We start from the raw sequence: 16,986 nt of genomic DNA, 5'->3' as shown, positions 1-16,986 counted from the left end.
GAATTCCTGTGAACTTCACTGGTCTTGTTGTTCAAGGAGTGCAGGCCTGAACCTCCCTATAGAAGCACATTTCATGCCATGTTCAGTGGGGTTGCTCCTTGAAAGTCTGCTGGAGGGGAAGGTAGGATGGCAGGAAAGTTCCTTTTGCAGAGGTATCCCCTAGCACAATCTCTGGGCAAGGTTTGTGTAGAGACATGTTTGTCAAGAGAAGACAGGAAACCTCTCCCTCTCTGCACATCCATTTTGCCACTTTTCCATGTGAAGGGTCTAGTTATAATCTCAGTGGGTGCTATATTTTACTCAGAACAAAGAGAAGATTGTGCATGGACCTTGTTAGAGCAGTACTCCTCCTCCAGTGATGCTTGTGATATGAATGTGCACAGGTTTTGGCTTATTGCATGCTATTTTGCATCTGACCTTCAGTTGGTATATCTCCAATAAAGTCCATACAAATCATGCTGAGAGTCTGGCCTTACAATTTTGCATTTATTTGTCAACCAAAAGGGATGCCTCACTTCAAACTTTCTTTTCATTGCTGAATCTTGTGTCATATGTATGCAATCTGTTAACTATCCTCCCTGTAGGAGTTCGGACCGCTAGTGTGATTATTGCTCTGACGGATGGAGAATTGCAAGATGTTCAGTTTTATTATGCAGAACAAGAAGTAAGTCACCTTCACGTTTACCCAAACTAGCTGATGTCAAACCCGTAGGCATTTACTGGCTCCACTGATTATATGGATTTGCACTTAATGGCAATTTTTTTTAGGCCAACAGAGCCAGAAGTCTTGGAGCTATTGTTTATTGTGTTGGAGTGAAGGATTTCAATGAAACTCAGGTAAGTGCTTGCTTTCTTCTTGTTTTGTTTTTCTGTTTTACTGGTGCACAAGTAACAGCATCAGATGAAGACATTTATTTAATTACTTGAGGCATAAATAATTTCGTGTCAGTGTGATGTCTCTTAGCAAATATGAAAGGGCCTGGTTTTGTTCACTGTAATTTTGTTTTCCTCATGATTTATGATTGTCTGTCTTTGCAGCTGTCAACAATTGCTGACAGCATCGATCATGTTTTTCCAGTTACGGGAGGTTTTTATGCCCTGAGAGGAACCATTGATTCAGTAAGTTGGGTATTCTGAAACCCAGAAAAGAGCACCCTTCCTGTATTAATAAAGCATACATAAAAATGATTGCCAAAAATGCCATTATCTAAATCTTTTAGATTCTCAAGAAATCTTGCATTGAGATCCTAGCAGCTGAACCATCGAGTGTTTGTGCAGGAGGTAAGTTTCCACAAGAGCAATGTGATAAGGCAAACGAATGACAATGATGAAATGTCAGTAACTACCTAATGTGGTATTAGAGCTGAAGCCTGTGGATGTGTTAGAGCATCCCCTTTGGCCATAACTAAAGCCCTGTGTGTTCCTTCTCACTTGAGGAAAAAAATCTGTGCCGATAAACAGGTAGGTGCTCTGTCTGAATGCCAGCTTGGAGAGTTGACTTAGGTAGCACTTAGGGAGTTGGGAACACCGCTTTTCAAAATATCCAAGAGAAGGAGGAGACAGAAGCGGTGTAAAACCAGACTGCCAGAGGTGCTTTAGGGTCTAGGGGTGATGTCTCTCAAATTTCTGGAAAGACTGCGTTCCTAGGATCTGCTAGGACTTGTGAGCGGTTAGAATAAGGTTTTGCAAAACATTCACAGAAGTTTCAGGTTTATTGAACCAGATATAATTAACCGCATAGGCCAAGGTACCTGATGTGTTTTTCCAAAGTACTAATGTTTTACTTATTCGCAATGAAAGAACTGTTAGCCTATATGGCAAACATGAAGTATCCCCAGAGGAGCTGTTGATAATTTCATGCCTTTCATGTCTAGTGTATTTAACTTGGATTTTTTTCTGGTTTACGTTAGCAATTCACTGCTGTGTTTTTGTCTACTTAAGAGGCTATTGCAGCGGAGTAAGAGTGACACCATAAGTTTGCTGGAAGGTACAGTTTACAGCACAGTTATTTAGATCTGATGTTTACTGTCTTGTGTTCATTTTCTTATACGCTGTAAAGATCAGCACTTAAAAATAAAATAGCAGCAATGCATGAAAGCTGACCTTGAAAACAAATAAAAATAGGACACTTGGGAAAAATCTAAAAAATATCACAGAGAAGAGAAATTGTTCACTCTTCATTTCCCCATGTCAATCGCAATATGATCTTGCCCAGAGTATTTCAATTTAAAATTAAATATCCTGTATCTTTTGAACTATTCCTAAATATATAATTGTGGACTAGACTTTCATGATAAAATCTTGTCTGTGGAAAAATTAGAAAAGGAAAGATTTTGCTTTTAAAAATCTCTTTGTGGAGTTGATAAAAAAAAAAAACAAAAACAAAAACACAAAAAAAAAACCAAAACAAAAAAAAAAACCAAAAAAACAAAAACAATTTTAAAGCTTTGAGATTTCAATGCTTTTTTATTTCATAGTGATAAATTCTTTCTTTTTTGCTTGCTTATTGTATACCACGCAATTTTTTGTGCCACAGCTTATTGCAGACTTTCCTGTTCACCAAAAATTGCATTTAGCTCCACAAAAATGTGAGTGTTCCAATAGGAGGAATTTCAGTAGTGTACTTGTAATTGTTTAGAAAAATGTTAAGAATATTGGAAAGTTGAATCTGAAACAAATTTTTCAAATGGAAATTTGAAAATATTTTTCTAAAGTATTTGAGAAAATAAATTTTCAAGAAAATATTTGCTTTTCAAAAATAGATATATTTCAGCCAAAAGTAATTTTTTACTTTTTCAAAAGGAATCAATTTGATTCCTGATTCATGAGTTCAAACCACTTCATTTTTTTTTTGCCAAGCTTACTAGGTAACTACTTTATCACAAAAGTGATTAAAAATACACAAGTACACTTAACAATAGCTTGCACTCCTTAAAAAAAAAAAATTGTTGCATTACTTGCATCTGTAAAAGTTTTTCAGTGTCTTTGTAGTTTTCAAATCAAACCAATATAAATCAGGCAGAACCAGTTTCTGTGTATTGCTGCTGATTCAGCAAAATACCGACACTTGTTTCACTTGAATTCTGAGGTTGTTCTGTCCCTGCTGACAAAGCCATCCAACAAACGCTGGCATATGGCGAAGTGTGGTGCTGAATCACCAGGGCATGAAGACTTGGATCTCTCGTGCTTGAAGGTTTGCTTGCATCAGCAGGGAGCTTGAAAATAGGAGGAAGCCAAAACTGCAGTTCCAGATAGTGCATACTGTTGTTGTGGGTTAAACGGTTTTTAGCACCAAGAATCAGGCCTGTAATAGCTTTTATTATGAGTCTAGTCCTGCAAGTCTTATCTGAAATGAACTCCTGCAAGAGGTTTTATGGTGTGAGGCTGCAAATATTTACACTTGTGCTTGGCTTTATTATCCTTTATTATCCCAGTTACTTCAACATAGCCAGAGGTTCATCTTCATAGCTGTGTGCACCACTATCTCCTGGAGGGAATCTCCTGGGATTGAACAACTTTTTTCACGGTAGTGTGAATCCAGATCCTGAATCCAGTTCACTGGACAGTCAGATATAGTTCTACTCTATATGTAATGTAATTTGTTTTTTTAATGTACTTTATTTGGATTTTTAACACAAAAAATACTGAAGCCTATGAAGTCATCTCAGAATTTAAAATGCATTTAAATTCTAGGTAATTACTAATATATTTTCCTGATAATGTATTGGTAAGATACATAGCCATTGAATCCTATATAAATATATATATATATACCCCTGCATTTAGAACTGGCTGAAAATTAGAACATAAGATTTTCTAGAAATGCAACATTCCTTTCCCTTTTTTCTAAGTTAGGCATTTTTTTTTGTTTTTAAAAATATGTAATTGAAATTTGCATCTCAAAATTTTGATCAAAAAATAGTAGACCTTTTCAAAGAGTGCAATATATTCTCCAGCAAAGAAGCTTGCTTGTTTACAGCCTTGAAATGTGACTCTCTCCATGCTTTTTGTATGCAACTTATCTGAGTGAGGAGCTGATAATCAGTTTGGCTTTTATTCAGTGTTATTACTAATTTTTAGAATCTGATACGAGATCATGAGGGCTTTGTGTTGCTCAGTGGAAGCCACTCATGATCAGGGCTTAGAGCAGACTGACCCACTCCTTGTAACTGTTATTGCAACTCCTAATTACCACCATGCTGGTGGTTACTGGTGATCTCAGCTGCCTTTTTCACTTGCCAGAGGTTTAGTAAAATGCTGGTGAAACAATTTCCATGGATGACAATTCCAGTTGGGACTCTGGCTGTCTGGGACGAAACTATCTGGGAAGTCCATTTACAAATTGATCTCATCACATTGTGACAGCTATCTGATGCTTAATGCTTTTTGACCCTGCAAATTCATCATCCCCAGTGTGGAGCAATATAGTTGGGTCCTTCCTGTTCCCTCTGATTTAAAGTGACCAAGACATGCAGCCTGTAAACAGGCTATCAGTGCAGAATTGGAGGTGCCTCATATCCTGTTTGACAGCATCATTGCTTTGATTATGCTTATGGTACACAGATGTGATTGAAAGGTTTTGTTGGATGTGGCATCCTACTGGCCACATCAACTACCAGGTGTGGATGCAAGCCGTCAGCTTCTCATCAGAGTCACAGAAGTGAAGCCGACAGCACAGTCAGCGCACACCAGCTTCAACCTACCATCTCGCTGCCAGCGCCGCCTGGTTATTTCAGTGCTGACCTTTTTCCCTTCGCTGTCTTGTCAAAAGCTACAATCTACGATCTGACAGTAACTAAGGAAGAAAAGGACGCAGCCAGAGCCAGGGCGCAAAATTAAATGAAATTAGCCATTTCAACAGACCATCATCCAGAACACCTTAATGCTCCAGAGCATCTGAAGGGGCAGGCTTCTTAACAGCAACAACCAAATCCAGTACCAGCTATTTACATTTCTGTGCAAGTCTGCTATTGAAACTACACTGTCAGCTTGTGTTGGTGGACAGGTTACTACCCAGTCAGTTGTTCATGACTGACTGTGCAGAGTGGCAGTGACGGTGAAAAGAAGGGCAGGAGAGGTAAACGGTCTTGACAAGACTAAACTTCTAGATGTAGCTTTTATCTTTGATGTTTTGTGATGAAAGTCTCTTACTTGCTGCATTTTTTTAAAGCCACTGAAATAGCTATTAAGCCTTTGTGGTTGCTGCCTTTTAAGACCATTAGTTCAGGACAGGGGGGAAATAAAAATCTAAGTTCAATTTTATTTCAGCGAGCTGCTTTTCTAATATAAAATTGAGAGGGAAAAAAAGAAATTATCATCTTAGCTGGGTGTTCAAGTCACTGTGGAGTGGGCTGGCTAGAATTAAGTATGGGGTAATGTGTGGTCCCAGGCAGGTAGTTCTGGCGGGTGGGCAGAGGCCTCATCCACCTTGGGGCTGGCCATGACTCTCAGCTCTGCTGGCAAAAAAAGGGATGCTCATCAAGAATAATTCTCAGCATATCAGCTGGGTTAGATGTGGAATGGCTCAAGGCATGAATCAGACTTAGAGTAACTCCAGATTCTTACTGAATCTGCCCTACTGTCCATTTTTATTTGTTTAAAGAAGTGCCCTCCACCCCCAGTGGGAACCAGGAGGTGTAACTCTTCCTTCAAAAAAGAGACGAAATTCTGATGCTGGCTTTGTGTGTTTGGTTCTTGATGTGCTCAGTGAGGTCTCAAATTTTATCATCTTTCTTCAGCAAAGCATCAAAGCATGTGTTTCACTTTAATATGCACTCCAGTAGATACTTTCTTTTTCTCCTCCCAAAAATATCTTCTATTCCCATGTTTCTTGCAGCCTGTGTCAGTTCAGAACACTGCTCTAAGGGAAAGTTACCATGAGGAACACCAGAGTATGAGTTTCCAGTGCTTGACCATAATTTGTGCATGCCCTTGTCCAATTCACTTGGAGTTGCATTACACCTCAATGTAGTGAGAATGTGTTTTTAGCAAGAACAAGCTGTTTGTACAGAAAAGTTGAAGTGCTCCGCATGCTCGTGCTAGCTTGCCTTGCAGTAACTTGATAGTGAAGAGCAGACAGATGAAGCTGGGTATGTATTTCAGCCACCTTTGGGCCTCAGGTAGTGTTATCCCATAATAAATCCTTCCTCCAAAGCATACAAATAACATGGCAGTGCATCATATTAAAAGTTATCAAAAACCAGATCTCATATCACTAAAAGTTAGGTACTGCTCCCTTCAATCCCATCAGCATTGTTTTCCTCTCATTTTTAGTATGTTGGTCAAAATATAATTGATAATGCGTGTGGACTTGTTCATGGTTTTACTTGCTGCTAGGGGAGAACTTTTATGCAGTTTATTTGTATTTTTCTATGTATGCCTTGAAGGTTAATTGGTCCTGTGTTGTGCTGGTATTGCCCTGGTAATTGGGCTGGTCTCAAATGCTGCTCAGCAGCTGGTATAAGCGAGCTCTGGAGGATTCAGATTAAGCAGGAGATTTGTGTGAAAGAGCAACTTCTGTGCTTTCCCTTGCTGTATGCCGTGAGTCTCGGCTGTCAGCGGGCTTCTTGCATGTAGCATCAAAGGGAGTTTCAAAAATACATTTGGCACAGAACAAATTTGTAATATCTCTCCCTGCCTGTGTTAATGATGTTACCTCTGGTCAGTGTAGCATCTACAATGCACTTTGTGACCTAGAGGGAAGTTCCCCTTGCCACCTCCTCCTGGTGCATCTCGTGCCTAGCTTGGCAATTTGGGCTGGCCCCGAGAGGAAGGAGACTGTGGCTCTGTGTCTGCCTCCACCTGTGTAAGGTGAAAGGGAAGGAAGAGCAGCAAACAGTTCTGTTGTGCTGTTATCAGAGCTCTGAGAAGTGTTACACATATAGGTTACTAAGAAAAAATGTTAAAAGCTTGCTGTTAAGAAGCTGACAAATAAAACCAGGCTTCTTAATACCTTCTTCCACAAATTACCTTTTCTGTTTCTAACTGTCCTGGGTACACTGACTCGAAGGGCTCTCACAATAGACATAAACTCACCTGATTCTACTGTGACTTGTCTCTGTGTCCCTTCCCTTCTCCTGCGCATTGCTGTTCCCAGCAGATGCTCACTCAGGCAGATCACCTTACTGATTTCTCTGGCAACAAACAGAGGGTTATTTTTCAGGTGTGTGAGCAGACTCAGTGCACTGCAACATGACCAGTGGTGCCAACGGTGGGGGGCATGTGCAGTTGTGATCTCAGTTCTGGCAGCAACCTTCCTAGGTTGGCTTTACTCAGATACAAAACTGCTCTGTCGGTAGAAAGACCATTGAAAAGTTGGCTGAAAAAAACTGACAATGCGTTTCCTGCTTGAATGAACAAATCGCAGTTGCTTATCACAGTAATGACAAAAATCACAGATGTGTGTCCCCCCCATCAGGACTGAAGCAGCAGAAGTTGAGAGCAGCTGAAGGGCAGGTTTAGGAGTGCTTGCTCTGGACAGCAGATGGTGTGTCTGAGGTGGCAGGTTTCTTGTGCCACTAGTGGTTTCCCCTGCTGGGGCAGGGGTGTGGGGTAAGAGCGCAAAGAAAACTGCAGCACCTGGGCTTTTAGTTATTCCCATGTGCAGCAGATGCTAACGGGGCTGTGCACAGGCTAAGTTCTCATATGGACTGAAAGACTGTATTTTTCCAGGTCTTGTACCAAACACAAAGCTTCCTCTCTAACCCTTAACAGGAGGCTTATGAGGGGAGTCTTTTTTGTCTGCATCTGTCTGAACAGAGCTGCTGCTGAAAGCCAAGTGCCATCTGCTGTGAAGATAGGAGGAAGGACTAGTGCTTATGGTTAACAAGGGTGTCTGGCCCAAAAGCCCTGGAAGAACCATGAGATGACATCACCCATGTCAGGCTAACAGTATTACTGTGGTACCTTTAATTAAGGCATTGGGGTCAACAGGATGCTTGCAGGAACAACCTTGAGATGAGTGTTGCTCTGTGAAGCATCAGTGCCACTATAGCACTCTTGACCATTGCTGCTGAGTATTGAGAGTGTCAGTGTGAATGTTTTGTTTTGGGCATAGGGCAGGGAACAGCCATTGTCATGTTGTAATTCAGATCACTGTGGAAGGAAACACTGTATTTGAACTATTTTTCATTACTCTTCTGTATTTTTACTTACAGAATCATTTCAAGTTGTGGTAAGAGGCAACGGCTTTTATCATGCAAGAAATATTGACCAGGTACTCTGCAGCTTCAAGCTCAACGACAGCCTAACTATCAGTAAGTTTGCAGGCTGATGGATTCCAGTGCTCTCTGTGGCTGTGTCACCTCATGAGTGACAGAGGTGACACAGCCCACTTCTCAGCCACATTGGGGGAGTCCTTGCAGTGGATGTGGGTGCAACTAAGTAGGGATCTACTCCTAACAGAAGCTCAAAATGCATCTTTAGTCAATCCTGTGACCTGTGGGCATTGTGTCGCGAGGGCTTACATAGGGAGCATTGCTGCACAATGAATTTCAACGTCATAATGCTGCATGTGATGGTTGCATACAGCAGTGAGTACTGGGTATCAGTTTTTAAGAGGGAGAAATAAAATTGCTCCTTGTTCATCACCAGTAAAAAGAAATAATGCTGTATTGATCCCCTGATCGTGTCTTCAGACTCTATTCACCAATTCAGGAGGCACCGTAAAGCAGGACCTTCCCAGGCCTGCTACATTCCTCTCTGATGCTGGTCTCATCGCGGTGAGCATGTAACGTGGAAACTCCCTGTCATCACTGTGCTAAACAGGGTCTTTTGTTTGCTGTCTCAGCAGCCAGGCAAAGGGCTGAATGGCCAAAAAAGACTGAGTGTCCAGTTTCTCAGCAGTCCTTTCTTATTCCCGAGAAGCAGTGTATGACTGGCAGGGTGAAGCATGGTGTGGGCAGGGGAGCTTTGCTCCTTTTCTGTATATGCTGCCCTTGTTGGCTGAGCACAGTAGAGGCTTTCATATCCTGTCGTGGTCAGACTGGTGCCTTCCTTAGCAGTGAATTCACTTACAAGAGGGAGCACATGAATTGCTCCTTCATTTAGCATCCTAGTTGCCTACGTGGAGGCTGCATCAAATAAACTCTGGTGGTCTCGCTTTCATTCCACTTACAAATCCCTGGCAAAGAGCATCTGTTTCTTGTGGTTTACCAGGTAGACAGACTTTTTTGCTTTTTTCTTCCTTGTCCGTAATCCACTAGCACCTTGACTGGACTTCACACAGTGAGTGCTGACCTGAGCCTGGAAGTACACGGGAGGAAAACTACCCTAATTCCACATCTCCATGTTGTGTTTTCCTTGGGTTAGACCTGCAACAGATGTGATGAGACACTGATCTATGCTGCCTGGCTTTTTGCCCTCAGGCTAGCCTGGAAACATACCGCTATGATTTCCATGGCCTCATCCTCTGCCAAAGCAGGGAAATGAGTTTTGTCTTCAGGTGTGCTTGGAGTGGGCCAAGCATGAAGGAACAACTCTTATATCTGTTGTTGCTTGAGTTAATTTTTTTTCCTAGGTAATCAAGCCTCAAAGTATAAATAAGCTGGCAGCTTTTACTGGTCCCTTGTTCACTTGTGTTGGACTCTTGTGGACCACTCTTTCTCTGGACTAGCACTGTAGCTGCTTTGCTGGCTATTCAGAGCTAAGCTGCAGTCACAGCAGTGACTTGTCTGCTCTTATGCCTCAGCTTACACACTTTTAGTGGAGTGGCATTGTGGGATTACTGCTGGGCCTCCTCTCTGTGTTCATGGGACTTGGCTTTCTGGATGTGACTTTTGAAAGCAACAGGATTAGCCCTGCTGACTCTTGGAGCAACAGAGTGCAAGGAGGTGGGAAGACACCCATGGCCTTAATTTTGACTCTGCCTGCACCAAAGCCCTATAAACATGGGCTATTTGCAGATGGTGCTGCCACAGAGGGGATGTTGGGGACAGGAGAAGCAGCAGCTAGTGCAGGATAGGTCCTCATGGTAACATCAGTCATGGCCTCTCTTTGCCTGTCCCATATGATTGATGATCGTTTGTTTGGGTTTTTTTCTCCAGTGTCTGTCCACTTCAGCTCCACCCCATCTCTGTCCATCCTTTTCCCTGGGCTCAGTTTAGCCTTGGCTTCTCCTGTATGTGTGTTTGGAAATGGGTAGGCAAAAATTGAACCCTATACTTTTGACCCCTTGAGCAGCTTGTGGGGTCAGAATATTCAGTGTGAGTAGATTTTGCATGCACTTTTCAGATAGGTAAGATGAATATTGCTCAAAGCTGGCTTCCAAATGGCTGATCACTGCTGTCAGGAATAGAGATATGCTTCCATTTCTTAGCTGTGGTATCTCTAGCCTGATAATATTATATTGACATCAACAAGAATGGTCATCCTAGTACTTGGCTTTGTAATCAGTACCATTGGGGAATATTGGTACTTGCCCATACACTGAATTCATCTGTGGCTCTCATTGGTGTCAATGCTTCTCCAGGGGGTGGCCTGCTTGGGACAATTTCTTTTTTTCATCCCTGACAGTTGTATTCATTTCTTTTCAGATGAAAAGCCGACCCTTGTTCATGACACTTACTTACTTTGTCCTGCCCCAGTGATAGAAGATGCTGGACAGTAAGTATTGCTTTCCAACACGTGTCAAGAGAGAGGGGACTTCTGAATAAGGATGTCAATACTTAGCCAAGGGCTCAGAATTGTGCCCCAAGTGCCAAGCTTATAAATTTGTGTGTGTGTGGCAGGATTACAGCCATCCCCTTTGTGCCAAATCCTCTCTAATATGAGCCTGCATAGCTCTATTCAATGTTGGGCCTTTAGCACAGCTTAACCAAAGGTCTTGTTGGACCATGTCCCCATATCATAGAACCATAGAATGGTGATTTCTTGTCTGTGCCTATATCCTGTTTTTTCAGACCAAAAAAATAATTGAATTCCAGGCAAACTTTTCATTTTGATTAAAAAGAGGTGCTTGATTTGAATTCCTTTGCTGCTGTTGTAGATGTTGCTTCCTGTGTTTTGCCCTGCTCTGTCTAGTGTTGGTATTTTTCAGCTGTTTTAATCCTGCAGACTCCTGGGAGACATGGCACAAGGCCCTACCTTCCCCCTGGGTGATCTTGTGGGTGCTTGAATACTGTACTGGGGGTGAGGAGGAATGCTTCCCTCCCCTTTCCTATTTGTGGATGAGGGAAAGTTGTTTGATGGGTTTTTGTTGGCTTTTTTGTTTGGTTGGTGTTTGTTTGGGTTTTTTTCCCTCAAACTCTTTCTCTGATATTGGAGAATGGCTAGGGCCAGATTCTTCTTTAATTTCACTGTCACTTCAGTGTTTTTACCCTTGACCTCAGTGACATATTCTGGATTTGCTTGGATATAAAAGAAAACACATTCTGGCTCTTTAAGCTGCAGAAGGGTTTTCAAAAAAAAAAAGTCTTAAAGTTTCTTGTGCTATCTAGGATAGCATTGCAAATGTCTGAGACTTTACGTTATGACTTGCTGTCCTAGTGTCCTTTTCCCCAGGTGGGATGAAGTTTTTTTTAATAAAGAGCATATGCCCCAACTCAATTAAGCCAACATAAAAAGGGTAGCTCCTGGGCAAGCAGAGACAGAGGCAGGTGAGCACCTGAAGCCATGAAAATGCCTTGACTCAGCAGGGCATGCTATCCATGCGTGTTCATGAGCCAATGGCCAAAACACAGTCAGAATAAAGGTAACAATGGGTATAAAGATGACACTAAAAATAAGTGTATCTGTTTTGTGCTTTAGGGTGGTTTTCCTACAAGTCAGCATGAACAACGGGCTAACGTTCATCTCCAGCTCTGTCAGCATCACCAGCACACACTGTGTAAGTAATTGCAATGGGGCTTGACAGAGAAAGCATGAGATCTTAGTATGAGACGGTGGGTCTTCAGGCAAAGCCTCCTTGAGTGAGCATCAGCTCTACAGCTTCTGCATCACAGTTACTGACTGCATCCCAGCAGTTCTTTGAAAAATAACCAGAGCTAGTTAAGATTAAATTGTTATTGTTGACAGGTAGATCATGGTAGATTTAATGAATAAAAAAATTACAGCAAAAGGCACCCTGCCCATTTGTATCCCAGGAAAGAGGGATCCTCAAAGCTAGGATCTGACTAGAAGGGAATCTGAGAAAATGAGGGAAGGAGCATTAGGAAGCAACACCCTGTTGAGCTTTGGGATCCCTTATGAGATCTGGAGTGAAAGGTGCAACTGCCAGGATGTGGATCTGGAAGGGCCACAGCATGGAAGGTCCTCTAAATTTACATGGTTATTTTTTGGTTGGAGCTCACAGCATTTGTTCTTAGATCACTACAATTTGCCTTTACTTGTTCAGGATTTGCTATGGTGTTTTTACAGTTTTTAATGTCAGGGGCTGGTTACTTTTCTCTTAGTGGCATGGAGGATGACCAAAAAGAGATAGCAGCCTTGGAACCTGGGATAAGCTTCTTGATAAAAGGCTGCTGCTCAACCCAGCCGAGGGAGAATGTGCCACTGTGGGACAGCGATGGCTTTGATATGAGCATCTCTTGGTCAAAAAGACCAGGTGGGGCATCAGGGACCAACAGCTAGAAGTGATCCTTTATCAAATCTGATTTTAGAATCAAACAATAAAAATTGAGAAGCTGGCTACTAGATACGGAGTCTTCCTTGCCTTGGAGTAAAAATAGGCAATGCCCATAGCTGGTGTAAACAAGTACAGTAGCTAAAGATGTGGCCTTGTACTTGTGGACTAAACCAAGTTGGCTGAAGTTCTTGATAATAAACACTGTGTATCAAAGTTGAGCTTTATTGTTATTAGTGTCAAAAGGACTTTTATAGCCTATGCCAAATGCTGTCATACTGGTTTGTAATCATTGTTGGCCTTTTTGACAGCTACAGAACAGAAGGGCCGGCATGCAGAGAGAGGCAGTAGTGACTGGAGCTTGCAAATCTTATTTTCTGATGTTTTCAGCAACAAAGCTGGGAAATACCACACCAAATTGCTGGTACCGTCTGGGGTGCAGGGACTCAGAATTTAGCAGAGATGTGTTTGCTGCTTCACCTGATTATTTTCCAAACTTTCCTCCAAATTTTCTACGCTCAGGGCTGATATTTTCACATTTTTTTTCCCCTCTTCTACCTTGGGTACAGCAAAACCTTTTGAGTCTGCAGTGAAACACAAGTGTTAACTGGTGCATTTAATTACCCATATGTAACTTATTTCTGATGAAGACTGAAGTCTTACCCCTAGCTGGGGTTCCTAAAGGCCAGAGCATGGATGGAGGAAGCTTTCCTCTTGGTAGCCTTAGGATAGGGAGAGGAATCCAATCTCCAGTCCTGTCAATCTGACAACTTTTGACCAGCCTCTGGCAGATTGAATGTGAAAGAGGCAGGAAGCCTGATTCTCAGCTGGTACAAAAAGACTGTCTCGCTGCAGTTATATCCCATAAGCAGGGATGCTGGCAGTTCAGTTTCCAACTTTGTCTTAATTTCTTGTATTTCACTGTTCTTGTTTTAGAGACTGCCTCCATTTCCTTTCCTCTCACATTTCCTTTTCTGTGAGTGGCAGTCAGCTGGCCTGCTCAGCTCTCCTCCCCAGCTGGCCCTTCTGTCCTTTCCGTACAGTAAGTATCTTCACTTTACTCCTAAAGCCTCTGTGTGATCCCTGTTCTTATTTCTGTTCAGCTACATGAAGTTTGCTATTTCCTTTTCAGTCTGGCTACACTATGATGCTTTGTATATTTAATCATTGAAAGAGGACTCTTCAGCTCCTGAGCTGCTGCTGGCAAATGTCTCAGCGATTTATATGAGCACTTAGCACGGGAAAAGCGATGCCTGCAAACAAAGGCTGTAAAACAAGGAGATAATGTGTGTTTGGAGTAACAGTAGCAGTGGTCTGTGCATCTGTGGCTCATGCACTGCATTGCTACTGTGCTTGTATTTGGTTTTAAGGAGTGCAGCAATACCTCAAGTTATGCTTGACTTACTCATCCTTTTCTCAGCAAATGGACTACACTGGGAATTTATTCCTCTCAAGTGCCTGCTTTCCAGATGCATTAGTGCCGCATGAGGCCATAGGAGGGCCAGAGAGGCAGGCTGCAGCACTGAACTGTAGCTTTGTAGTGTGTCTTCTAACACAGGATTCCTTTGAGCAGGGGGTTTGGCACATGTTGCAGCACTCCACCTTGGCTTTCAGCTGTTCCCTGACCAAATGAATGAGATCAGCTAAATAGCGTATCCCCAACCAGGTCAGTTTGTTGCATCTGTAACAAGAAGCCAGAGAGCAGTAGAGGGATGGTGATACTGTGACTCAGAGATATGGGGTACTGGGCTACCTGCCTGAAATCATGGAATAGAAGCTGTGGTTGTGTTAGTCCCATCTTGAACATGTCAGTGCTGACAGCTCTAGGATTTGGCCTGAGAAAGAACTAGGTATCACCCAAGTCAGCCACTCAGGATCTCACCTAGACTTTGCAAAGCTCTTATCAGCTGGTACTTTCTTTTCCACCCTCAGCCTTTTCATTGTCCAAGGGGAAAACAAACCCACTTGGAACAGTGAAGGAACTCCTGTTGTAAGAGGGGGCTGAGCGTCAGTTTCTGATGTCATGGGAATTCAGCAAGCAGTTTCAGATTTAATAGTGAATCTCATCTACTTTATCCTCCATAAATCTTCTTTGGAATTTGCTTCCTTTCCATATATCCACCCACCTATCCTTCTCTGAAAATCTCTTATAGCTTCCTCTCTAGCCAGCTTCTATTCCCTCAGCCTGATTCACAGACCTTTCTTCCAGCTCTTTTCACATCTTCCTAGTCCCACGCTCTCCTTTAGTTTGCTAAGTTTTGCCTGTTCTCTGGTACCCCTGTTGCTGGTGAACTGAACCTCTTCTCAAACTCAGAAAATCTACCATTGAAGAGGTTTCTTTTCCCAGTATAAAAGAAATGGCTGGAGCACCAGAGCTAATCTTAACCTCATCCCAGAGCCCAGTGCAGTCCAAGGAAACAGCATCTCCCAGCATGCCACTGCCCATCTGCAACAAATGTTTAATTTCCAAAAAGCCATGTGCTCTGTGTTCTGCAGGGGCCAAGCAGCATATGAAGACCTGCTTTCCTGTAGTCATCAGAGCAGTACACAGAGTTAATAGCTCTTCTGAACACACTGACATGAAATGCTCTGAGTGCAAAGAATCCATCAAGATTTACCCAGGGAAATCAAAACTGTGATTCTCTTTGGTTGCCTGGCTGCTCTGAAAACCTAATTCAAGTTAACACTTGAAGTTTTTGGGGTTCAAGCTCTTTAAAGAAAATTTAACTTTGATTTTGAATGTAGACCCTTAGCTCTCCAGCCCCAGAGTCCCACCATTCTCTGCAGAGAAATAGATGGAATATAACAATCAGAAATGCTTAAGATCATGATTACAGCATCTCATTAAAAATAGTCAAACCAGCTCTATGAAGCATACCAAGAACCAGCAGCATTAAACGCTAGTTTGCATAATCACTCAGGCTGGGGTTATGTGTGCAGTTTGAGTCACAAGGCAATACAGGCAGGCTTGGGAGCTGATGAGGCTGAGCAAGTAAGTTTTCCTCTGTTCTGTGATGTTGACATGTGAACAATTACCCATAAACTCTTAGCTCCAATATTCCCGTTCTTTGAATATCAGCATTTGTGTATTTTGCATCTCTAGTGATGAAAGGTTACTCTGAACACCTAAGAGTCTGTGGTTGTGTAGTTTGCAATACCCCTCTGACAGTATTAAGGGACCTGTCAGCACAGATTCGGGAGTAGTTTGTGTACAAGTTTAACACCCTTGAATCTAGTGGACTACAAACATACTATAAATCTGTACATAAATCAGACACAATCATACACGCCACAAGCAGGAGGTTCTTCCCTGAATCATGACTTCAAATACAGATTTGTCATAGAAAATACTGATGTGACCCTAATGACAATAGTAATTGACTGCACAATCTACCTGAGACCTTGCAGTGAGGGAAACCTGGCTCATTTTGCCTAGTCTAAATGTGTAACTTCAGGGCTCCTGCCTTGTTTGTGACATGCGCAGATAACTCAGAAGTCATTGTCTTGTTTGCAGCTGACTGGGACCATCCTTTTTATTGCTCTCCTGATTCTCTTTCTGCTGCTGGCTCTGGCTCTTCTGTGGTGGTTCTGGCCCCTTTGCTGCACAGTGGTAAGTACAAGTTTTTATTTTTTTGACTTGGTTTCATCTCTTCTCTGTGAAAGCACAGAGCTAAGTGTTGGAGTGGGTGGTTAACTTTGTTAAGAAAAATGCTGCCAGGTTTGTAAGGCCCTGATTCAACAAATTACTTAAAGTACTTATTGAAGTCACTCTGATCTGGGTTTCTGAATGTTGCAAGGCCTATGTGATTTTGACACTGAATGATAAGTTTAAGTGAGCTTGTGGACATGGCCCAAGTTTCTGTAGGGATCAAGACCTCCGTAGAACAAGATTTGAAACCTGCTGCAGAAAAGTGTAATGGAACTGATTTGCTAATGTGTGTGTAAGCTGTTACAGTCCTTTTTAGAGACAAAAGTTAGGCATTCTTTTTTTTTTTAATTCAGAGGAGCTGCAGATTCTGCATGACTATTTTGTACTAGCTTAGTAACTATAGGATATTTTTGAGGCCGAACTACCAGAATATGGAACTGTATTAAGAGTTACTTAATAGGTCACTTCTTGACTAATCACATGGTTCAGTGTGAACGATTTAGCTTCTCATCTGCATTTATTTTATACCCACTGTAAAGCAATGGGGCTAATGAGAGGATTGAATGTTGGGGAATGGAGCAGGGGCAACCCATCTGTGACATGAGCAAGAAAGCAGAGAGGACATAACATTGAGATGGATGAACTCTACCATTATCTCAGATTTCTCCCATTGTTTATGTATTACAGGTGATCAAGGAGCCGCCGCCACCACCACCTCCAGAGCCTGTGAGTATGCTATTTTTGAGCTGTTGCACTGTCTACAGCCAGTGTATTGTGC

General features: G+C 42.2%; 1 protein-coding gene across 1 annotated transcript in view; it reads left to right on the top strand.

Moving 5' to 3' along the window:
• Nucleotides 1-584: 584 nt before the first annotated feature.
• Nucleotides 585-16,986, top strand: part of LOC104158915 (anthrax toxin receptor 1-like) — a gene marked incomplete at both ends in the record, with an annotated part of 23,636 nt that continues 7,234 nt past the window's right edge. The window contains 9 exons of the mRNA XM_009696684.1: nt 585-664; nt 769-837; nt 1,039-1,119; nt 1,221-1,281; nt 8,157-8,255; nt 10,533-10,602; nt 11,746-11,824; nt 16,074-16,169; nt 16,896-16,934. Coding sequence (XP_009694986.1) covers nt 585-664; nt 769-837; nt 1,039-1,119; nt 1,221-1,281; nt 8,157-8,255; nt 10,533-10,602; nt 11,746-11,824; nt 16,074-16,169; nt 16,896-16,934 — 674 coding nt within the window. The remainder of the gene's footprint in view (nt 665-768; nt 838-1,038; nt 1,120-1,220; nt 1,282-8,156; nt 8,256-10,532; nt 10,603-11,745; nt 11,825-16,073; nt 16,170-16,895; nt 16,935-16,986) is intronic.

This window comes from Cariama cristata, unplaced genomic scaffold (assembly GCF_000690535.1).
Source record: "Cariama cristata isolate BGI_N322 unplaced genomic scaffold, ASM69053v1 scaffold37373, whole genome shotgun sequence".
Taxonomy (NCBI): Eukaryota; Metazoa; Chordata; class Aves; order Cariamiformes; family Cariamidae; genus Cariama; species Cariama cristata.
Note: the sequence above shows the minus strand (reverse complement) of the source record. Positions and strands in the feature narration are given on the sequence as shown.